At 45.7% G+C, this 25200-nt stretch overlaps 1 protein-coding gene across 4 annotated transcripts in view; it reads right to left on the reverse strand.

Moving 5' to 3' along the window:
* RFTN1 (raftlin, lipid raft linker 1) overlaps positions 1-25200 on the reverse strand; it is a 202248-nt gene that overhangs the window by 46399 nt on the left and 130649 nt on the right. For all 4 annotated transcript variants that reach the window (XM_025375063.1, XM_025375064.1, XM_025375065.1 and 1 more), the window contains 2 exons: positions 15052-15436; positions 7435-7638 (listed from right to left, as the gene is read on the reverse strand). In XM_025375063.1, the coding sequence (XP_025230848.1) occupies positions 7435-7638; positions 15052-15436 (589 nt within the window). The remainder of the gene's footprint in view (positions 1-7434; positions 7639-15051; positions 15437-25200) is intronic.

A 25200-nucleotide genomic window follows, 5' to 3' on the forward strand; every position in this document is an offset into this window, starting at 1 on the left:
GCTTCTTGTTTCCTATCCTGAGAGTCTGTTATCAAACGCCTTGGCAGGTGCTAAGCTTGCCTCTCTCATCTGTTTTGCTGAAAAGTTTCTCCTGTGTGCTTATTCCATGGCCTCCTAAGAAACATGTTTCATAGGTGATCAGGGAAAAACAGCTGCTGTACAGCTAAATCATGTCACAGGTATTTTGAGGTCCAAGGTGAGTATGGACCATAGTCCAGCTCACTTTTTAAGTTCTGGGTAACACTCCAGGAGTCCTGAGAGACCCCTTCGAGTAAAGCCCTCCCAAATCCTGACCTGGGCATGCTTGAGACCAGAAGACAATGATTCCATCAGGATTGTATCAACACAGCACACATTTCCTCAAGACTTCTACAAAAATATGTTATATCAAATTTCCAAAGCATCTACCTACAGATCTTCTCAATGGAAAACCTCCAAGCCCTTTAAAAGTGCCTGCCATGTGCTTTAAGTATTTAAGTGCCTAATTCAACATAAATTATCTGATGGTGTTTAGCCTGCCCATGGCGAGCATGGCAGAGCTGAGGTCCAGATGAGGGAAGGGGACACTCAGCCCATCCAGACTTTTTCTCCATCCCCTGCTGGGCTTCCTCTCCTTCCTCCTGAGTCAGGCCTGGGAACGGGGCTGTGTAGTCAGCAGGGAAAGCTACAGCTAGCTTGGGGGCATGAAGGAGGAACACACCCAGATCCACCCAGAACACAGTCATCCACTGCCTGCTTCCCAGTCTCCCCACCTTAGCCTAATCCTCCAGTATTCTGAATCCAGAGCACTGATTCACCTACTTAACCATGAAGCTGAAGTTCAGAATGGCTGTCAAAATCTGGTTATCTGTAACAGCAAAAAAGTCAATGAACCACAGAGAGCAGACAGCTGGGCTTTTAAAGAGTCTCTTGTTTTGACGGCCTTGTCCACTCCTTGTCTCCTCATTACCTTCATGGCTCAGCCTCACTATAATGTGCACTGAGTTGGGTATAAATAGGTCTATCTTAGAGTGAAGGCTCCAACGTAAAAAGGTTAAACTGCCCTCCATCTATGGAAAACATTCCATTATCACTGCATTTTTTATTAAAGCGAAGATGCTTCCCTACTGTGCACAAAAAGCTATCTGCCCTCGTACTGTATAAATATTTGATGCTGGTCTTTTGGTAAAAGGCCACCTTAATATTCCAAGCTTATGACTTACAAGAAGGATGTGGGAAAAGAGGTAAATTCTATGAGGCAACCACTCTTCTGCAGCCTCTGAGACATTAAGACTCTGTCTATATCAAGCTAACCTTCAGGCTCAGCCCTAGGGTGCTATGCTTTGCCAAAGTCTAGCCTGAATGTGCATGCCATGACAAGCCGTCAGTGCATTTGGTCTATTTTTGCAGGGTTAAAAACAAAGTGTTACTATTCTCCTTTAAACAAGCTAGACTAGACTAGATTGTCTACCCTGGAGTAGCTGGCATAACAGATGCTCTTGGCTCTCTGAGGGCGCCTTCTCTCGATCAGAGGCTGCAGTGCTCTTGGCACCACCTTGATTCCAGGATTGGCACTGGCCAACTGCATAAGCACAATTGCACATGCAGTCATATGACATGTGATCCCATGGCAAATGTAATCACTGCTCAACCAATCCCAGGTAACGGTGCCATGTTGCTTCCCAATCACCCTGCAGCTAAGTTGCTCTATTAACCAAAGAATGAGCAAGGCTGCTGCCTTCTCTTGCTTCTTGAACACTCACTGCTGCTCTGGGTCTGCCTGCCTTTCTACATTGTCAATTTGAGGCACTGAATAATCTAGAAAAGATATTACTCCTCTTCAGCTAGAAAAGGGTTAGCTTGCAAGTTGTAGCACCATTTAACTGACCAGATAGGGAAGAAACATTCTGATTCAGTGTTAGCTGGATGGGAGGCACTCTGCCAGGTGCACTCAAGGCTTTTCATTGAATCCTCCCCAAAATTCTGTAAGAGATGTCATTCCCTTTTAGTGGGTAGACAACTGAGTTAAATGATTAGTCCATGTTCATATGGAATACAAGGGTCAAACCAGATCTGAAATGTGATTTGTTTGATCCTAAAACCTACCCGTTTTCAACAATAGACATTTACTGAGCTACTACTATGATGAGGCAGACCCTGTTTGAGGAGCTGGGGGTAGGTGCTAAACAGGCTAGGTTTCTACCCTTGCAGAGCTGGTGTTTTCTGACCACTGCACCATACTCTCTCTGCCTTGGTGGTTAGGATGAGATTTCAGTCAGGGCACAATGAGATGGGCTTAGGGCTTCTGTTTGGGGCTACATCTGTACAGATGCCATGCTGTCCTATATGGGGCAAAAAAAAAAAGAATAAAAATATGCTTGTAAATGGCTAAGTTATATATATATAGCTGTGTATCTGACACAATGGAATAGCACACAGCAATGAGAGAAAATGGTCTGCAATTACATGTAAAAATGTGGACGAATTCCACAACGACAAGTGTATAAAGTTTGTATACAGTTCAAAACTCATCAATAGTGTTTCAAGTAGGGACTGTGCTTACCCCGGGGGGATAGAAACAGTGCGGGACATGCAGGGGCTTCTAGGGGCTTGATCTGTTCTATTTCTTGATCTATGTGCTGGTGACATGGATGTGTTCACCGTGTGAAAAGCCACTGAGCTATATCCTATGATCTGTACAATTTTTTACGTGTGTGCTAAACTGCAATAAAAGTTTTTTAAAAGTGTCCTATGGACACATGAGAAAATGCATTTAATGGCATATGTGCAATTTAGCCCCTACATTATTAAGTGGCTTCTTTGAAGTAGAAGGCCTGCCTGTAACCACTAGGCCAGACATTCCTGGAGACGGGTGGTGTCCCAAGGGAGTGGCTATCAGAAACACCTGCTACTACTTCATTCTCCCTCTTTTACCAGTCCCACCCCAAAACCTGCTGGTTCCTGGTGAAACACTCCAATATCAGCTTTTCCCCTCATCACCACTGACATTGTTGAGCATCATCCAGAATTATCATTAGTCACCTTCTGAATACAGGCACCGTGGTGTTAAGAAAGTACAAAAAGTAGGACCTGCCTGGGGGGTTGGTTGTGAATATGTCTATATAAAATGTACACCCCACATATTTAATACATATTTATTTAAACCATGTACATGTGGTTTACATATGTATTTTGCAAATATATGGTCATGGAGGATACGCTAGGTGTCAAAAAAGGTGGTATAAATACCAAGTGTTAACTTGGATTTAGATGCAGCTGGGGCACCGGAGAAAGTCTCAAGGGAGAACTAATCTTTTAAAAAGGTGGGAACAGAGAGACATCTGGGTGTCATGTGACCCCTATGTGATGCAGCATGGAGAACACATTGCCTGGAATAGATTCTTGTCATAATTCTTAATTTATCAAGGCCTTAGAACTAACTTCCAGGTTACGAGAAATAGAGGTTGGAGAAATAAGATCAGTGACACCATGAGCGCTGATCAGATGAAGCCATCATGCAGGCCATTCTGCAGAATGAGAGGCTAGGTTCCTTTCAAGCAGTCAGGGAAAGAAAAAAGCTCTTCTACGCAAAAAGAGAAATGAGGATACAGTCACCGCAAACACTGACTGTTGCTGGAGAAGATTCTGGTTTGGATAATCAGCTGCAAAGGCCATTTCTGAAACAAAGAGATGGAGGACTGCCAGGGTAGGAAAGGGCAAGGACAGGCCAAGGGTATGAGGAACAAGGAGCAGGAGTGGGCAGGGGGGGTGGAGCAGGGAAGGCAGGGCAAAGAGGGTAGTTGGGGGCAGGGGATAGGACAGAACAAGAGCAATGCTAGGCAAGGCAGGGCAAGCGAGATGGTGGCAGCAGCAGCAGCCTCAGTGGCTGGTGATGGCAGCAGCAATTCTGCAGGCCCAGAAGCCTTGTGAAAAATCAGCCTCCTCACTGGGTCTTCAGGGTTGGGCAGCCTCAATCTTATCCCGAACTCCTGACTCCCACCCAACTCCTCCACAACAGCCAGCTCAGCTTGGGGTCTCTCCTCCTAGTCTTTCCCATCCTCTAGAAATAGAGAGCCTGGCCTTCATCTCACTGGCCGACATGTTCCTGAGTGCCTGGCTGCTCTGCTGTGTGGCCCCTGGACTCATTCTTGCTTCCATCGGGTCCTGCCACCTCCCTAGAGTTACCCTGGAGTCCTCCTCTCCCCACCAGGAGAGCCGCCAAAGTCCCGCTGGGGGCCACAACTCCTGCCAGCATAGCCACGTCTTTCCTCTTCTATCCTGCCCACCTCATGGTCCTTTTATCTGCCTACTCCCTTCTTTCTTCTGCCACCTTCTTGCTCTTACTAGCCAGTAACCTTGACAATGACATAATGTCTCTGTGCCTCAGTTTCCACAGCTATAACACAGGCATAACAACAGTACCTACTTCACTGAGGTATTGCGAGGATGAAGTCAATGCTAAGTTTGAATTGCTGAGCCCAGCACCCACACAAAGCACCCGCTAGGTGTCCACGGTCGTCACTACGCCCCTCCTCTGTGCCCTAAGCTTGCCAGAGCTCACGGGCAGAGCCTCCCCCAGTCCAAGACACCTGGTCAGTCTAAGGTTTAATGAATGACCCAGGGAGAGGAGTCCTGGAGACCATGAGCAGGAGCCCAAACTTGAGGAATGTACAAGTCTTTCTATGTCCTGGGGTGGGAGGCATGGGGAGGGGAGTAATGCCTCCAGAACAGAAGCTCTGGAGTCTGCACTGGGTAATTTGGGCTGAAACATCACCTTGTTTATGGGACAAAGTTCTCATGAGCTTTATGACTCTGTGGAAAATACTTTAGAATATAAATTTCTATTTAGGAGTCATGACTGGTGCCTTTCCAGATGGCAAACAGCTTAAAGATGTGCTTCTAGCTCTGCCAGATTTATTTGTAAGGACACTAATTATCTCATTAGAAATAGGTTCCTCTTATGATTATGATTAGCTTGCCATTTTTTTTCTTAATTCTGGGAAAAGAACACACACGTATTTCATCCCTGGCCAACGGAAACCTTGAACTTTTCCAGAGCAGAAACACCCCAACCCAGTAAGCGTTACTCCCAGTCACACTCTCCCTCCCAAAAGACATATAAAGGGTGAAATTGTGTTTAAAATCAGAGTGGGTTTCAATTCATTTTGTTCTGAGAATTTTGCAGCCCTCCCTGACATAGATACAAACAGCTATGGTGGAGCTTTAAGATATGGGCTGCATACAGGAAGATGCCTGGGCCCTGTGGAGGACTTCATAGTTGCGCTTGCCAGGGGAAATTTCATGTTCTGTCTTCAGGACAGGAAGAATGAATTTAATGCGGTTAAAGCCAAGGGAGGCTATAACAGTATTTCAAACACTCAAGTCAAATCTGAAGAAAAAGCTGTCTAAGTTGTCTGCGTTTCTGGACTCCAGGTTGAAGAGTAGGGTGACGGGGAGTAGAGGGGGCTAACTCAGCCCTGATCGCCAAACCATGATGGTAGAGGAACTGTAAATGGGTTTGTGAACGTTCCAGGTGTTCTTTCTTGGGGGTCTTAGGGCCCCTGACATGCTCAGGCAGTGGGGTCAAAGAGAAAACCTTCCTTTTGATGCCCTAGTTTTCCTAAGAGGGGAAGAAATTCCAAGTGGCCACTTGGGTATCCACTATCTCCAGCACCTCCCTATACACCTTCAACAACTAACCATCAGTTTCCTAGGGAGGAATGTAAAACTATGCACGGCCACAGAGAGCATCTATGGGCACCGAGGGGGATGAAAGGAGCCACTGTTGCCACAACCCAAGACAGGCAATGGGGTGTCCCTGCAGGAAACAGGGAGCCAAAGGTTCCTCCCTGGCCTCCCCTAACACTGGTAAGTCAGGCTGTAAACATCTGTCCCAAGTTGGCCCCAAGCATGTACTGCGACTGGTGTTTTATGATGCATCTCAAACCAGACTGTGACAACCCCTGGCTTTGGGGAACTTTGCAGGTACCCATGGAGGACTTCCTTGCGTAGAGAGAAGTTACCCACCTTGCCACTAGGGCACAGAAGTAACCCTACATTAGTTGTATTAAAGACATGATATTCTAGAACTGCACTGACCAAGTGCACACTGACCAGTGACCCTAGCCACTAGCCACATAGAGTTATGTAAACTTAAATTAATGAAAGTTAAATGAATTTTAAAACTCAATTATTCAGCCGCAGTATCCACATTTCAAGTGCTTAGTAGCCGCAGGCAGCTGGTGGCCGCCATACTGGACAACCCAGATACAGAACAAACACCTCCATCATCACGGGCACTTCTATTGGACAGCCCTGCTCTGGATGTATTCTTAACAAGCCAATCACCTTTCTTGTGTCATTCATGCATTCAACAAATGGTTATGGACCATTACACTATACAACGCCTGCTGCTACTATGATAACATGTCAACATTAGACAATGATACTTAGAGACTTGCATGCAAAATTAAGACCTGTCTGTGCTCTATCATGTTCTAAGGCTTTGGATGATTTAAAGTACATTCATTTAGAATTCAGAATGGTCTCATTCTCAGGATGCTTGCTGGCATTTCAAGGACTGCAAACAATGTAGAAGCCAAACTCTGTTCATGACTCTGCTAATGCTTGAGAGAAAACGGCTCAACAACAACACACGGTACTGTTGACGCCCCCTGCCAGGTTTTGCTGGGATTGACAAATTTGGTGTTACGTTTCACTTAGGAATCTTGCTGACTGGCAGCCCTCAGGATACGCACGTGCTGGCACGTTGGTCCCACTCCCCAAATTGCCTCCCAGATTTGACACACCCTGGTGACTCAACTTGCCTTCTCGTTAACCCAAAGCCCTTTCTTTGTTTGACACATTTTCCCACTGTGGGCAGACTTTCTGCCTTAGGAGAGCTGACATCAATAGTGCTATCCCATGCAGCAAACCACTAGAGACAGCACATTACTGGGGAGGGCGTACCGGGTGCTGGGAGACCTGGGAACAGTGTGTGTCTCAGTGAAGCTTACAGAAACCAGGCTGTTCAATTTATTTCTCTGCTGTTAATTTCAAGGTGCTGCTACTGCTACTTCAACTGTAATAGTGTCTACAAACAATTTGCACTTTGGAATGGCACAATCCCAGGGGGTAATTAACAAATCCAGGGAACAATCTTTTTAAAAGCCTTTAAAAGCAACAGAGACTGAGGCCACCTTCCATGAAATAGAATCACTCCACTTTCTCTGTCATTTCAGAAGATACCTGGCTGACTCCTAGAGAGGTTTAGAGAGCACAGGCCCTGGGCTTTATGGAAAGTTCCTCAAGATGTGTTAATTAGAAATAAAATGCAGCATGGTTATTGGCTGCAGAGCTTTCTGAGTGAAGCAGGCTCTGAAGAGGGACTAAGATTTCAAGAGTTAGAAGCAAAGTTCACAAAGGGCCACCAAGGACTGTGAATTCCAAACATACCGTTCACCGTTCCAAGGTAGAAGACGGCGTTCACCAGCATGCCTCCTTTCCGGAAGTGGTCGCTCATGTGCTCTAACCAGTTGGCGTCCAAGCCGTTCACTGTCTGGCCATTCTTGGAGACACGGAGAGGAATGGTGACAGGGTAGTATTGCCGGCACTTCTGATGGCTTTTCGGTTTGTTGAAAAGGGTGAAGATCTCCATTTCTGTTGGGATTTGTAAAGGCAGTGGGGAGAGAAGAGGTCAACTGATGATAAAAATCTGCTTCATCGGGTTTATTGGAATCTCTCAGGAGCCTGAATAAATGATATGATGAATGCTGAAATCTCTGTGAGGCTGTATTGCTGCCAGATAATAAAGCCTCATTCCAAGTAGTAAGTTGAGGCTGGCTTAAAGTAACATGGACCTGAAAGGTTGGGCTTCTGATGGGAGACTTAGGTTTTTAATCTGGAATATAATGAATAGCTGTTATCTGGGATTACTGTGCACAGCTAGGTGTTTGAGAAAAGAACACAGCAGATGCTTCTAGAAAGTCATACAAAGATGTGTTTTATAAATAAAAGCAGACATATTTGGGAGAGAGTGGTCTTTGAAAAAGTAAATGTACAGAGACACATAAAAACAAAAATACTGCTCTAATTCCAGGAACCTTGTAGACTCCTGAACTCACTATTTATAAACTGCAGTAGTGTTTCCTGGGGCTGAACCCATAATACTTAATCAAGTACATCAAAAATACATCATTGATATGTAAAAATAAATATGTTCCCGTAAATGAGAGTTCCTGCCTGGAGTGGCAGGTCGGTCCAAACAGCCAAGAAGGCACTGGGGATGAGGCGCTGAGCTTTCGGTTCCTTCATTTATAGCTCAGTTCTTCAGCAATCAATAGTCACTGCCACCCAGCAGCTGAGCCGCGCCTGCCTACGTGCGGCTGGGCATGGGTTAGCAGTAGCAGCCTCCAGAAGCAAATACCTGGAATTTCAATCTAAGTCTGAGAGTCTATTTTTGTGCTCCTCATTTAGTCAAGCAATCAGTTGACCCAGCTTAAACAGTCTTGCTTACACAGGCTAGTCAGGAATATGCTTTGGTTTCCAAAAATATCTTGTTAAATCATAAGAAAATCCCCACCCTTCTTTGAAACAAGAATTTAAAGGTCATAAACAATGGTTGACATTAGCAAGAAGGACAAAGCACATTCATGTTCCCTGCATGAGACACCTGAACCTACACTCTCTGATGCTGTTTCTCAAATTTCAGTATCTCACAATGTTTTGTGGTATCCAAGTACTAGTTGATTTTTTTAAATGGACTCACTTTCCTTTATTTAAACAAATACTTTTTTTTTTTTTTTAAGGAAACTTTGTTTCATGACTGTGACGGCAGTCCACTACCACTTGCCAAAAACAAGGGGTGACGATAAAGCACATTAACACCAAATATGTTCATCTGACATCTAAAATTATCTCATATAGGTCACAAAGTCTTCTCACAGCCCCATCTGAGCGAACACCAGCAGAGATCTCTAGGGACAATGCTGGGCCATATTACTTTGTCATCAGCAATACCTGAACAAACAGCAGTCATTTTAGGGTTTCCATCCAATAGAACAACTAGGAAAGGAAGGTGCCCATCTTTGGAAGTGGCACCTGGATTTTCAACACCAGTTCTAGCCTGTTCATCCTCCCCATCCCAAGTTGCTTTTCTCAGCCCTCCTGCTTACTCAGGAAGCCATCCCCAGGCCAGAAGTACTTCCACACCAGAAATTAGGTATTGGTGTATGGAGCTGGCAATCACTAGACTAGTTTGTGAGTTCAAAATACAAACTGTAGAAATGGAGCGACACAGAGGAGGTTCGTAATGGAGGGAATCCAGCCATAAATTGGGGCTGGGGTGGGCAGGAGGTGAACTGGATGATCGGGTGTTTTCCAGTCCTAGGTGTCACGGGTTCAATTAAAAGCTGCAGCTACCGAGGGCAAGAGGATAAGCAAGGTTTTAGTGAGTTCCTGGGTTTATTTGGATTCCTTCTAAAGCAGACCCTGCAAGCTTTCCTGTGCAAGTAGTTTATTTGGGAAGAGATCCCAGGAAAGAGGGAAGGAGTAGGAATGGAAAACAGGGAGGAGATGGAGATGATACCAGTGAATGAATGCACTGAAGAGCACGTTACCGCTGGGGCAACTAGGGCTCAATCCCAACAGGGGCCCTGAGATACTATGTAAAACACACCTCAGATTCACCCACCAAGGGCAAGGAACGTGGGACATTTATCCTCATAAACTGAAAGTCACTCCTGAATCATTCATTCCCCAGGGCCCATTCCCGAGAATGTCTGCAGGTAGAGAGGCTAAGGAAGCTGTGGGCTTGGCCAGAGCTGTCCAAAGGTGACCCCAACATGGGCCACAGCACCACTCGCTACAGCCTGCTACAGTCAAGCACAAATGCAAATGAATTAAGAAGAAGAAGAAAAAAAATCACAGCCTCTGTATGGGAGAAGTAGGTGGGGAATTTGGAAGTGGCCAAAGTCCAAAACTACATGGTAACACTTGATCACACAGAAGGAAGTGGCACTCAATGGCAAGACAAAAACACAACTTTCCCAAATGCGTAATGAACCAGAAAAAGGGGAAGACCAAAGGAGAAGTGAGAATGCTGGGGGTGCAGTGGAGGAAGACAGAGACCCTCAGAAAAGGTAGACGGTGCTGACAGCTTTCCCGGCTTGATCCTCCCCAGGGGGCCAGACTGAAGCCAGAGACAGAAATAAATTTCTCAGGAAAAGGAAACAGCATTGGAACGAAGAGCCTCCAAAGCATCAGCAGCGATGAAATATTGGGAGAAACCTGATTGCATATGCATAACCCTTGTACACTCCTCTGTCCCATCATCTCCTTGTCCCCAGTCAGTCCTTTCTCTACCCACATGGAAACCAGCCAAGAGAAACTGTCCAAAAGTGATGTCCTTTGATGTTTTAATATTCTCATTCTCCAACACACATCCTCACGTGAGCAAGCACCAAAGATTCCAAAAAGAAGCCCCATGTTTGTTTAAATTTTCTCAGCTGCTCTGTGACTCCGCCATGACCAGCTGGAAGATTTTTCCAGACATGGGACAGTGAGTCCCAAAGGGGTTGAGAACGTTCTGGGAGTAGCTGAAGGACTGCACTGGCAGAGCACCCAAGGAGCATCGGGGCTGTCTTCTCGTCTCTCCCTTTCCCCCACCTTGTCTCATTTAGATCCCTCCTGTTATACATATGTTCACTGTATTGACCTCTAAGCCAACCAGAGGAGAAAGCGAGGGCAGGTTAAGGGAGCGTGGGGCCCAAGGGTGGGGGTGGCTGAGTCCCGCCGGCCTGGGAGCCTGGTCCATTCAGGCCTTGCCAGGCTACTAGGGAGTGGGGAGGAAAGAGGCAGGTGTCCGGCCCTGAGGTCTGTGCCTGGGCATGGGGACTCAGGCACAGGATGGAAGGCTGCAGTTTGCCTTCAGGTGGGGCCCCAGAGAGCCCAGGTCTTGAGGGTAAGCAGGGGACTGGCTGGGCCCTGCTGTCCCAGGAGACCTGTGGTCTGGAGAGAAGAGTTTAGAGCCTAGCTGAAAATCTGGGGTTCCAAGGGCTAGATGGAGGAGGAGGAGGCAGCTGGTCATTAGCTGCACTGGAAGGAACAAGTGGCATCACACTTGGCTGGGCAGCCCAAACTGGGTGGGGACTGCAGGCTGCTGAGGTCATGGGCAGAAGGGACTAAGCAGAAAGGTTTGCATTGGGAAGGGAGGCAGTGGGCACCATGGTGGCGAGGCAGGGCAGGAGGGTAGAAGGGCCCCAGGCTGCTCCATCCAGATGCCTAGATCTGGGCAAGGCTGCTCAAGCTTCGCTCAGGCTTGGGTACTAATAGCAGGGCACCTGTGGGCCAGCGTGAGGCCCACTTGCCAGGGCAGCAGGAAAGGCAAAGTGCAGGGACCACTGCATGCACAGCAATCCACGGGAATCCACCCTCTAAGGATGACAGCAGCCACAGGCATGTATCCCTTATTTATAAGGGCCTTTCACCTTCACCATCTCATGTGACTCTCCCAACCTTGATGGGAGGGGGTGGCACTGGTTCTGTGCCCAGAAGCGTTAAGTGGATCCCCCAGAAATCACAAGCCAGTAAGTGGCACAGCCAAGAGTCTTTCAAACCCCAAACCCTGGGCTCTTTCCCAAATCTAACAAGAGACTAATTTCATCAGGATACAGAAGGCAGGGGCTGATGACCACGGGTGGGAGCTCAATAGCTGTTTGTTAATGGACTGAGTAAAAGGCCAGAGAGATGGTGGCAGGTGTCAGATCTGGGAGGGGGCCGCATCATGGGGTCCAACTATCCCGAGGGAGTGGGGAGGGAAGGAGCCCTTACATCAGGAAAGCCCAACCCCCAGGTTTTGGCCATTCACAATGAGCTGGCAGCCAGGGAGGGCTACTGAATAAAATCCTCTCAGTCAGAAATGTGATTGGCATCACAGGCTGGGGTTTCTGGCTGACATTTCTAAGCATTTTAAGTGAGGAGGTGCAGGGTAGGAAGAGCAGTGCTTGGAAGACTTATTATTTTGGTGACAGTGAGAATGATTAGAATTTTCGTGAACCTGTCTAGCCTCCTGGTTTCTCTGATGGAAGTTGTGGCAACGTTTGATGCTGAGGCTGTCCCTGCACAGGCTCAGGTGGTCCATGGCACAGCATGGACCTTCAACCAAAAGGAAATTCCCCTAGACCAGGAAACAAAAGTCAGCAAGCAGGAAGAGGAACACACGGCACGCGGCGGGCCTCCCCCAGAACCTGCAGGGGCAAGGAGGCGTGACGGCTGCGCAGAGCCCGCAGAGATGGGGAGACACGACCTGCCCCTGCTTCCGCACAGAGAATCCACTGGAAAGTCCTGTCTGAGCAGGCACTGCCTAGATTCCTCTCCCCAAGGCCTCCTCTAAAGGAAATAAATTAACTGAGGAGACGGAGGGAAGAGGAGGGAGACTCCCTCTGGATTTTTTTTTAATTGTGTTGCTGTGATTGCCTATTTAAGCCCACCTGGCAGAAGAGGAGTAAAAACACTTCAGCGTCCTTAGGGGGCCCGGAGAGAAGGCAAGCTGGGAGCTGAGCGGGCAGTGGGGAGGGCGTCTGGGGGCACTGTGTGCGCCTGTGGGGGAGTGATGGGGAGTGGACTTCCCGGGAGAGAGATGAGGAGAGAGGCCGGGGGTCAGGTGAGGGTCACAACCAGTGGGGACAGGGTCCCTGGACGTCCAGCCTTCAGGGAGGCCAAATGCTCAAGCTGTGATGAAGAAATTTAACTGTATGGGGGTATAAAAGGTGACGCTCCCTATTTGTAAAATGGACATAGTAATAGCATCTTCTGCCATAAAGCTTTTGTGAGGAGTAACTGAGATAACACAAGGAGGACACAGAACAGTGCACCTGGAGGGTGACTGCCATCGTGACCAGTGAAAGGCTTATATGTGAAATGATCCCTGTATGAAAAACCCAAAGGCTCATTTATTCCACCAAAGGAGGAGAAAGGGATACAGTGAGCTGCCTGAATTCCAGAGATTTGCAGCCCGAGCAGAGATAAAGGGACTGCTCTATGTGTAGAGACAGGCAGTGTCTACCTGCCTAGGGAGACTGGGCTCGAAGGAGGCTTTAATCCCTTTTCCCGGCCTACCCCTGCAGAGCTGAAATTCTCATCCACTGGTGGGCTGAACACCTCCGGAAACACACGCATTCACCCCTTCCTCCCCGGCAGGGTCTGTTTCTCCAGGAGAGAACAGGGACTTGGGTGATGGGATAGGAGCCAAAATGCTTTGGGTGTCAATTTTTCTGTGTGTTCAGCCATCAGGCGAGATTCTGGGTGAGGGAGGTGAGTGGCCACAGGGTAGCAGGAAGGTCCTGGGCACCTGGGGAGGTTCCAGTGAATAATCCTCTCACAGAAGGCAGGAAGTCTGGAAGGAGTCTCGGAGGAAGGTGGGCTCTGGAACACAGGAAGGTTCTGAAAACTCCTGAGGAAACCTCAGTAGTAAATGCCTCCTTTCTCAAAGCCAAGATTCCATGAGAGGTAGAGGTCAAGCATCAGGACTACGAGCCTGTACCCCAATAATGGCAGCTCATACTCATGAGTCAAACAGTGCTGAGTGCTTTAAATGTACATCTTTAACCTTTCCATGAGAAACTATCGTTCTATCCCTATTTCACAGAGTGAGAAACTGAGGCACGGAAGGCAGGCTAGAATGTAAACAGATGCTAGATTCTTGAGCACCATGCTCCCCACCTCTTCATCACTCCTGCCCTTTCTCCTGGGGGCCTCTGCCTGGCCTGACCCTCGCCCTCCCACAGTCCTGGACTTAGAGAAGGACTCCAATGAGGTCCATCTTCCCGCCCAGGATTCAGAGCACACACATCCAGCCCAACCTCCATGAGAAGATGGAGGTTTCTGGACTAAGACCTGGGTGTTCATGAGGAGGACACACTGAGCTTAAATGCATGTTCAGCTACTCCATGAGGGCAGCAGGCATCTGCCTCAAACAGCGAAAAATCACACAAATAAAGGGCTCTACTTCAGTGCGTAGTAAGAAGGCTCAATGCCTTGATTAGTCTTACTATATCACAGCACTGAGGCAGCTCCAATAGCTCCCTCTAAGTCAACTTTGCTAATAAGCCCCTGGAATTAACCGTCCCATAATTTTCTTCTCAAGAAGTTCTGATGTAACAAAATAAATTGTTTCTCCTTGTTTTCCCTTCTCAAAGCATCACCTGTTCATTATCACTTGTAAGAGGCTAATTTCAAGAATTAGTAAATAAATGATAATAACAATATTAACCAGGGAGATCAGCCAGAAAGGCCTAAACAGAAAGCCGTCCTAAGCCCTGGGGGTCTTCTGTCAGTCTTCATACTTGTTCGCCTTCCAAAGGCTAGAAGGGGCCACATGGCTCATGCCAGTACCTTGCTCTCAGGAAATGACTGGATGCTAGATTTCCTGGAGAAAGGGGGGAAGTATGGATGGTCGATTTCTGGAAGAAAGTAGAGCAAAAGGAAATACAGAGAAACGGAGGGAAACTTTGCTCCCTGTAAATCTTGTTAAGGGCCTCAGTAAATCTTGTTAGTCTATCACACAGGAAAGAAGGGATGGTGGGTAAGTCCACCTGGATTCACAGGCCCGAACTGCCTATTTCCAGACTGGGCAACAGATTTCCTCTCTAAACTCCAGTTTGCTCAGCTGTAAAATGTCTTGCTTTAGGCAGGTATTTTAACAAGTGGTGTGTAGGTTTTCATTGGTGCCTGGCAGGCTGACACTTCCTGTGTGAAAGCTGGATAATTCAAGGGCAATTTCGAGAGCACAGGAGATAAAAGAACTCAGAGTCTAGAATCCACTTCAAACGCGACATTTTGGAGCAAACTGTAAGTCAATTTCATGTGGTTCTGTACTCCCCAGAAGTCACAACTTCAGTAAGTAAACAGTCAGGTGGCACAGATAACTGCTTGATAAAGTTTCTCCTGTTTGATGGACTGCTGTCTCTACACTCTAATTCCATTCCTTTTTCTCTGAGATACCATGGGGGAATTAATGAAAAGCTGTTAACTGCTCTTTAAGTGGGTCAAAACTCCCAGTGCTGACATACTTACTCCCTGAGAGTGGCTCTTCATGCACCTCCAAGGGGTCGCTCTCCAGTCCATCCAGTGTCTTGCTCACCCCCCGTGGTGAAAGTTCTCCACCATCTCCCGCTCCGGAGGGTGAGCTGGGCTGCTCGGCGATGGGCACCTCCCCTCTGGGGCCTGAGCTGGGCTCTGGGCTTTGGTTTCCCCCAGCCAGAGCACCGCACATGTCCCCAGTCCCCGGCTTCTCATTCTCCAGTGACGCGTGATCCCCACGTGCGATTTTTGCATCTCTGGCATCCTCGGTGCTGTTGGCAGTAGACACTGGAGCGCTGCTGCCTGCTGAATTCACAGGGGAATGGTACTGAGGTATAACACCAACGAATTTCAGGCCCTGGCTTGCAGCCTCCTGGATCTGTGAGGCAAACAAAAGGAAGGGAACCAAGTGAATGGAATGGTCTATCAAAGGGACATGTGCAGTGTGCAAAGCGCCTCCCCGAGGCCTGCGAGGCTATTTCAGGGGCACGGGAAGATTTCCAAGCTGGCAGGAGCCCCATGTCCTCAGGGGCACCTGCCCCCACACCCTAGTCTGAAGACGGTTTTTTTGTTTGTTTGTTTAACTATGTTGTCTGATGGATAGATACAGCATTTGGCTTTGAAGGGTTGAAATCACCACTTTGAAACACTGCATTCATCCTTATTAACATTTTTTAAAGAGATTAGAAAAAGTTCTAAACAAAGAGTTTGAAAGAGGAAGTTCGTTTTGTTAAGAGTTTGGTTTCTTTTTTGGTTACTTTTTTTCGGATGAATCACTGACTTCCTGCTCATCAGACTACTGTATAACTACAGCTTGTCTATATAACCATATGCAAACAACAGATGGCATTTTATGGCCCAAAGAGCTTCCTTTTTGGACAATAGTTTTGGCAGAGAAGGGCAGAGGTGGGAAAATCACCCCTGTGCCAAGGCTGTGGGCACAACCTCCCTGAGATGTACCATCTGATGGGCACCTTGCTCCCTGGTGCTCTCAGGCCTAGGGAAGGTCAACGGAGCCCACAGATCATGCCCAGCCTACAGCCACAGACTGACTCTTGGCTCTCCAAGTCCTGGTCCACACCATCCAGCAGCGAGGTGATGGTTCCTTCTCACTCCCTGTACCAACGGGATGGGGGACGAACACCCACCTGGAGTACCGAGGTACTTGAACTCTCCCTTTCCCTAAAACATAGCCCAAGGCAACTGGATTGAGTATAAGTCATAAGTTTGAAAGAAAAATGGAAAATAATAACCTAATAAAATAAAGCAAGAGCCAGCCAAAGCCAGAAGGTAGACTTTAGGGGACTTTCCAGGCAAGGATGCGTAAGTCATTTTACAAATAAATAAGGCGGTGCAGACCTCAGCGTTGTCTAAGTCTTAGTCACCAAGCCCTAAGCAGATGACCTCAGAAAATCTTGAGGCCTCTGCAGTGATAATCTGCCCTCATTTGAGAGTCAGTTTTGCCAGCATGGAGCTATTCTCTCTAAAGGAGAAGCAGCCCTGACAGCTCTCCTCGGAAGAACCACCCTGACATTCAATGGAAAGTCGTTTTTGTTCCACACTGCACAACCTGGAAAACTGCAGTTGCAAATGTGCAGTCCGGTCTTTCTTTAAATCCTAGCCTGTGCTAGACATAAAATAACAATAGTAGTAATTACTGTCTATGGTATAGACCTACTATGTCTAGACATTGAGCTAGGCATTTTACATAAGTTAAAACAACAAACCATTTCATCCTTCAATGACGCTGCCTGGCATCACCGTCTCCATTTCAGATGAGGACACTGGGGCCCAGAGACATTAAAGTCATAAAACAAGCAGTGAGTGCAAAGCCAGAGTGCAAAACCAGGTCTGGACTGGGCCGAAGTTCATTCTTTTAATCACAACTCAGTGGACACACGTCAAGGCATCAACTACATACATGTCTGCAGGCATGTATGTGTCCACTCATATACTCAGAGTTGGCTCGATTCACTCTTCAAAAGTTAAAAAACAAAACACAAAAAAATCTTAAAGCCATCCATTCCATTCTGAAACTTTCTTTTTTCCCTCATTAATCTATGATATCCACCTATTTTAAAAATTATTCTATAAAGCTCCTAAAAGAAGGCACAGCAACACAAATTTTAAAAGAAAATAGCGGGGAAATAATTATACCAAAGAACTTTGGAGGCTGAGGAAAGCCACTGTATGCAAAGCATACTTCTGAGCTTTCTGGCAACATACGCCAAAAGAGAAAGGCAATGGGTTTTACGGCCCTCGAATGAAATGAGGAGACACCTGCACTAACTTCTGTTACTACTCTCTTACTGCAGAGGAAACAGCTATGACTACTGAAGCATTTTAATAACTGCTTCCATGGAGGGCTCAACCATAGGCCAGTCTCAACCAGAGTCATGGAAATAGCACGAAGTTTAAAGGCTTTTGGAAAGGCCTGACGTGGAGCCCCAGATATGTGACTCACTGTCTTGGGGAACCAGAGTAGATTATATAAACTTTCTGTGCCTCAGTTTTCTCGTGTATAAAATGAGTGAAAACACACATTTTTCAGTTGCACTGAAGCTTAGTTTAGACATTACATATGGCAAGTGCGCCAAAGGATGGCGCACAAAGACAGTATCTCTAACCTCTCTCCTTATCAGTCCTCAACTTCTGCGACCCTGCAGAGACCGCTGTCATCTAGAGTGAAGGGGCGAGGACTCCAGACACAGGACATCATCCCAGCTCTCCCCTTTCTCACTGGGACTGGAGGAATTGGAGAGGCTTGGACACAGACATCTGCCCTTCTCTCACAACAAACCAGACAACCATATTCCTTTGCCATATTGTACTGCAAATTTATCCTCTAGGCCAGGGGTTCTCAAAGTGTGGTCCCCAGACCAGAGCATCAGCATCCCCTGGAAACCCGTTGGAAATGCAAATTCTCAGGCCCCACCACAGACCTATTCAGTCAGAAACTCTGAGGGTGGTATCCAGCAATCTGTGTCTTAAGAAGTCCTCCAAGTGATTCCAGTGCAGCCTGATGTTTGAGAATCACTGCTCTAGAATATACATTTCATGAGGGCCGGGGTATTTTGCACTGCTGCATCCCCAGTAATAGAACGATGTCTGACATATAGCAGGTCCTCAAGAAATATCTGTTGAATGAATGATTCTCTCTTAAAATGAGCTCCTGGAAGGTACGGATGGAGCCATTAATTTTCCAGCTGTAGAATTCAACAAATATTTATTAAGCCCCTACACTGGCCCAGACCAACATGGTGCTTAGGTACCAGGAATGTAAAATAGGATCCCCAATCCTCAAGAAGATTTGGCCAATTATTGTGAACAGACTTTAAAAATAATTACAATATCATAGAACAATTAATGCTTATAATGACTTGTAAAAAGTCAAGATTCTAAACTTCATAGACTTTATTATGACAACTATGTAATACACATACATAAACTGTGCATAAAAACAGTCATCAAAATGAAAACAGCACTGTATTTGGGGAGTGGGGCTATGAGTGATTTTTTTTCTATTACTGTGTAATTTTCAAATTTACCTAAGGGGCATGAATGTTGCTTTTAGAATTGAAAAAGTAAATACTGTAAAAATTCCTCATGGAGGATAATATAGTAATGGATGTGAAGATGTAGAAATGACAGTGACAATGGTGATTATTTCTGCCTGAAGGGGAGATTGAGAAAAGTCTCTCAGAGTGGATCAGCGATGTAACAAATGACATGTTGTAACACAAAACGAAGAGTAAGAAATGTGGCAGAACTGGAGCATGTATGCCTCACCTTAAAGTATTCAAATCCAATTTTTTTTCCAAAATCCCATGCTAGACAAAACCTATTTGGGATCTACTCTGCCGAAGGCTTTGAAGGATGAATAAGAGTTCACCAGATATGTAAAGGGAAAGGAGAGGGCAATCCATGTAAAGGCAAGGAAGGATCATGATGGGCAAAAGCTTGACAGTATGCAACACCCTGGTGTGTTGAGGAAATTTCTAGAAATATTTCTGGAACATGACATGAGAAATCAAGAGGAGCCCCAGAAATGAGGCTTGACTAGACATAACAAGAACTGGATCACATATGGCCTTGGATCCATGCCCACAAAGGCTCTGAGTTCACCCTGCAGGCCAGCATATCCGACTCCCCCGCCCAGTCATAACCTCAAGAGCAGAGGAGAGTGGGAGTCTGAGGAAAACTGCAAGATTTCTTTGAATGCTCATCTTTTACCTTCAACTTCAGTGCAAATTTTGTATCTTATACCATAGTGCTGCCTACAATCCAAACTTTAAAAACATCAAAGTTAAATGCTGCCTTTATCCTATGTGTTCCAGGGAAATTCACACCCCCAAGAAGAGGAAGCATATTTGTAGCTCTGCTTATTTCTTTTGAATAGATTCCTGGAAGTAGAATGAATGACTGAAGGGATATTAACTTTTCAAAGGCTTGGTAGAGGCTGCCAAATTGTTTACCAGGAAGGGTGATTAGTCCTTTTTAACTAGACGACCACATTTGGATTTTATGAAGATCAGTATTTGGCTAGACCTAGGGGCCCCGACTCTTATGGTTCTGTCTTACCCTAGTATAGACACTTTCCTCTTTTTCAGAAAGTCATTTGACTGTGTACTTATGGCTAAATTAAATCCTGCTTCTCATTCTTGCATGAGTAACCTTCACTGAGCCAGTCTCACGTTCATCATGGTGGTGGGCATGCGATGTATTCTTCAGGGTTCATCCCCGGCTACCAGCTCTCCTCCACTCTACACTCCCCTTGGTGACTTCCTCCACTCACATGGGTTTAGCTACAAATCAGATGTTCATTATTCCTAAGTGTGAACCCCTAGCCCTGGCTTTCCTTGGAAGATCAGACCTACATAGCAGACAATCACAGCTGACGGGTCCACTGTCGATCTGGTCTCTCCAGCTGGAATCACAGTATCTTCTTCCCTGTTTCTAATCCAGTGTATCTGTTCACCACACCCTACCACAGTTGTCCCCCAGTGTTTCTGGAATTACTTCCTCATTCTCCATAAAGTGACCTTCCAAGGTCTTCATGAGCATGGAACCAAATCAACATGGAAGAAGAGATCATGAGGAGCCAGGTCACCTCAGCCACAGAGCTCCCCACAGACTCCCACGCATGCCCACAACATCTCTAACAACAGCGATTACAGGAAACAGCAACTATTAACATTGCACAACTCTTCTACAGAGAACTTTCACATGTATTCCCTTAGGCCTCAAAATCATACCTTACAGAAGAGGAAACTGCTTAAGACATTCTGTGACTGGTCAAACCTCACAGAGCTACCCAAAGCCATGCCTGGCTTTCACTCGGAGTATCCTAAGCCCAACCTGATACCACTTCAATGATACACGTCAGCCTCTCACGTAGGACCTGGAATGATACCATTCTTCCCACTTCACATAATCTGACCTGTGCCAAGATGCCCAGGTGGATGCCTGTTTAAACTGAAATACACCCTCACCCACCTTCTTCTCATTTCTGCTCCCTGTAAGAACCCACCTGCCCCAAATACTTAAAGGAGTAACAATGTCTGGTTTAGACACTGAAAATTAAACATGGCTGTTCTGATTAATCCACAGCTTCACTCAGTTGCTCTATAATGAGTAAGGACAAGGTCCACTGTAACTGTCATCAGGAATCATGATGTGAAAAATATTTCTTTAAAAAGATTTAGTTATATAAAAAGTCACAACTCATTGTAAAAAAAAATCTTTGGTTATATATTTGAGGAATCGTTTTTATTAAAAATAACAATATGACATTAGATTTCTAGGATGCATTGTCTGTTTCTACGTCCAAAATGAATACCATGTTGCTAAGGATGAGTGCGATATGCTCTACGTGCATGCGGATATACATATTTGTGCTTTAGAGTACGTGTGTCAATCGGGGTGAGAAATCAGAAAGAAGTGAGACACAGGTTGGATTTAGTAAAAATGAAGGCTATATGGAACATAGGAAAAGGAAGAGAAAAGCCTCCTGCCCACAGGTCAGTAGGGATTGGAGTGCCCACAGCCTGTAGTAGAGAGCGTGGGGAAAGAGTCAGAGACACTTCCAAGACTGTTTTGTCTGACTCTAAAGAGGATGGTGTCACAGTTAGTTTTGCGTCCACTTGACTGAACTATGGTGACCAGTTGTTTGGTAAAACACTAGTCTAGATGTTGCTGTAAAGGTATTTTTTAAATGTGTGATGAACATTTACAATCAGTTGACTTTGGGTAAAGTGGATTCCTCCATTATTTGGTGGGTCTCATCCAATCAGGTGAAGGCTTTAAGAGCAAAGACTGAGATTTCCCAAAGGAAAAAAATTCTGCCTCTGGACTGCAACACAGAAATTCTCCCTGGGTTTTCCCCCTTCAAACTCAAGACTGCAACACCAGTCCTTACCTGAATATCCAGTCTGCCGGACTGCCCTGCAGATGTCAGACTTCTTGGCCCCCACAATCACATAAGCCAGTTCCTTAAAATAATCAGTTTTTTCTCTCCCCACCAGGAGGTAGGGGGAAATAAGATAGCATAGGGCAAGTTGATGGAGATCTCTAAATCTAAACCTGACTAGGCATGAAATAAAAGATGGGTACAGGCTCCCAAATGACAGCGAGCCCCAAAAAGAAACAAGACAACTAGGACTTCATCTGGTATTGATTCCAGGTCCTACATGAGAGGCTGAAGTGTGGTAGGGAAGCTTTCAGCCATCACTGTTGGCCCAGGTAAAGGAAATCTCCCCCACTATGTTTTGAGGAGAACTGCTACACACCAGGTAAGGGAGGTTATATCTATAACTGATGGATTTATTTTCTACAAGTTATATAATAAACTTAATGAAATGCCTGTAACTAATGAGCTGATTAATGCTGGGAATCAGAAACTTATTGCTAAAAAAAAGAGAGAGCTGTGTTGTCCAATATGGTAGCCACTAGCCACATGTGGCTATTTAAATTTAAATTAATTCAAACAAAATAAAATTTAAATATTCCTCTCCTTAGTCACATGAGTCACACTTCAAGCACCCACCAGCCACTTGTGGCTAGTGATGACCCCATGGACAGTGCAGGTATAGAACATATCCATCATCATAGAAAGTTCTATTGGGTAGCTCTGCTATAGAGCATAGTAAATCACATAAAATACTGAATAATAGAGTTTTTGACAGTGATTTCTGAGGCATATAAGATGGAGTAAATCCTGGACTCACATCCATATACTTATATATCCTAGATCAGACCACTGCCCACTCCGGCCCTCCCTCACAACTCACATGCCACTGATCCGTGAAAACATACACAGCACACGCAGGGAGCCCACAGCAGAGGCATGCCCTAGATGTCAAGAACAGGCACAAAAATGCCGTCCTAGGTTGCAGTTACATGTGAGTCTTTACAGTGAATATTTTATCAGACACACACAACCCTTCTCATCTTGTCACCTACACTCTTGTACAACTTTCTGAAAAGGGAGGCTTAAAAATAACACGGGTTTGAGCTCACATCTGAAGCTGCCTTTAGTTTTGACATGTTAACACTTAGCTGCAGAGATGGGAAGCTTTGCCAGGCACTGCTGGATGTTTAGCTCCGTTTTGGGGCCACAAGGAAAGATCATGTAAACTTTCTGCTGTTGTGGTTTTCTCTTTTAGCGACTGAGAGGTCTTAGAATCCACCCTTGGACAAAGGGTTTGAAGACTTAAAAGCTTTGGACCTGGCTCTGCTACTCAGTAGTTATATTATTGGTCAAATCAGTTGATTTATTTTCGCTTCAGTTTCTTCATCTATAAAATGGAGATACTAATATTCATTTATTCATTCCATAACTACTTACTGAATACCAATTGTATGCTGGGCACTAGGTTCTGGGCAAACAGCAGTGAGTTAAACAGGCACTATCCCTCTTGAATTTAATATTAAACAGGCACTATTCCCTCTTGAATTTAATGTGTGTTGGTCTTACTCAAGGGGTAACTGAGGGACTCTGAAGAGTTTTATTCCATCCTTCTTGAACTGTTTGTACTCAAGTTTGAGGAACCGCAGCTTGTCCTCAGATCCCTGGCAGGGCTGAGTTGAGGAGAAGAGGTATCCATTTATTCTCCTCTGCTACTAGGGGTGACTAGAGGGAAGCTTGAGAAATACCGTAAGAACTCAGCAAACTGTAATCTCCTGAAAAAACAAAAAGAAAGAGGTGAAACACAGCCTTCTAGCAGAAGCAGAGAACAGATTCATCCTTTGGTAGCTCAGTTCAGGACAGGGATTTCTGATCAAAGGATCATTTGCCTACATTATCTGTGTTAATGGACTCAGTTCTTTCACTGAGACTTTGCCTATATCACCATTCATGGCAAATGAAGTGCATGGGAATTAGGGATTGGTAGGACTGAGAGGTGTCAGTAAAGCCCCTTCCCCCACAGATCTTCAGATGGCTTTTAGTGCTCCCTGAAACCCAATCCACCAGGAGGCTCCAATCCAGTGTCAAAACTCTAAATCACAGATACAGATGGGAAGTGAACAAGGAAGGTCCTGCCTGTGAGGAACAACTCAATGGTCTCTCCAAGAACAGTTAAGTGGTCAGCACAGTGGGGCCAGAGCTGGACTTAAGAAGACCTGGAACCAGTGTCTCAGCACTGTCAGCACACTTGCTCCAAGTTTCATTCCTACTTTTCTCTGTTGGCATCATTCTTCTTTCTTATCTAGGACTAATTTTTTCTATGTAGCAGAAAATATGTCCATTGCCACCTTCTGAGTTTTCCTGCTAACAGCTTAATCACTGGAGGTAGAATGTCTAAACTTCCTGGTTGCTCAAAGCAAAAGATCCCAGGGAAGGGCTCTGATTGGCCCAGCTTAGGTCAGATGTCCACTTCTGGGCCAACTGACTTTGACCAGGGTACATGGTGGCTCCCTTGGAAACCATCTAATTGGATTGCAGAACAAAGAAGCTCTCAAAAGAAGAATTTCAGGGCAGACAAAATAAATATTTAAATATCTATCTCATATATATATATATCACCTGGTATGAAATAAAATGTGAAATTTGCTCATGACTCACACATACTAAAATGAAGAAGAGCATATAAGGCAACTGATATTTATGCCAGACAAAACTATGCAAGTAAGTCCACATCTGTTTTAGTCAAAATGTTTCAGTCAAAATTTCGGTGTCAGTGCTCTAGGTTATTTGTATGCATAGACACAGCATTCTTCTACTTTACAGAGGATATCTTTGCATATCTCCTTCCGGTCTGCTCAACGTTGTTTACTAAGAACTCTTTTTTGAATCACCAAGCCAACCCCAGCCATTCCACTGCACAGAGTAGTTTGTCATAGTAGATGCATGCCCTGACCAGGAGGGCACAGTCAAAGAGTCAACATGCTGGAGTAGTCAGGAATCACCTCTGGCAGATTTTCCTTGGCCCAGAACATCCCAGTCTCCCTCAGTGTATGCCCATCAGCAGAATTCAACATACGTGTGGTTGTCTGCACTCAGAACAGGATTCTGGAGCAAAGACGACCTTGGCCCATGAGAACTGTCATTATCCAAGTAGGACCACTAAGGAAAAGAACTGGCAGGAGAGTCTGCTGCCCCCCTCCAAGGCTGCAAGACCCCCAGGCTTCCATTAAATACTGCTGCACACCCACAAGGAAATTGATAAATCAAACCTCAAAACATTATGTTAGCAAAGCATTTAAAGAGACTTTCGTCATAGTCCCGTGGGAGTCAAAGAATGCATGCCAGCCGTCCCAGTCTGTTAGTTCTGTGGCTGCCAAAATCCGTGATTGGTAACCATGGATTTAACCTTACCCGCAGGTAAAATCTGTGCATACGGAAATGGTTTCGGAGAAGGATTCCTATGAGAAACAGGGCTAGCAAAAGTAAAGGGGCGAGAATGCCTCAGAAGTTATGCAGGGAAGAGGAAATGTTCAGTGTGCTTGAGCTGCAAATCTGTAATTACAATGTACTGAGAGCTTATTGTATGCCCAACACTGTTTTAAAGGCTATACATGGATTAACTCATTTAATCCTTATAATAATAATAGGTATTATTTTTATCCCTGTCTTACAAATTAGAGAACTGAGGCACAGAGATGTTGGGCAACTTCCCCAAGGTCAGACAACTAGTAAAGGGC

Source organism: Theropithecus gelada, chromosome 2, assembly GCF_003255815.1.
Source record: "Theropithecus gelada isolate Dixy chromosome 2, Tgel_1.0, whole genome shotgun sequence".
In the NCBI taxonomy this organism is placed as follows: Eukaryota; Metazoa; Chordata; class Mammalia; order Primates; family Cercopithecidae; genus Theropithecus; species Theropithecus gelada.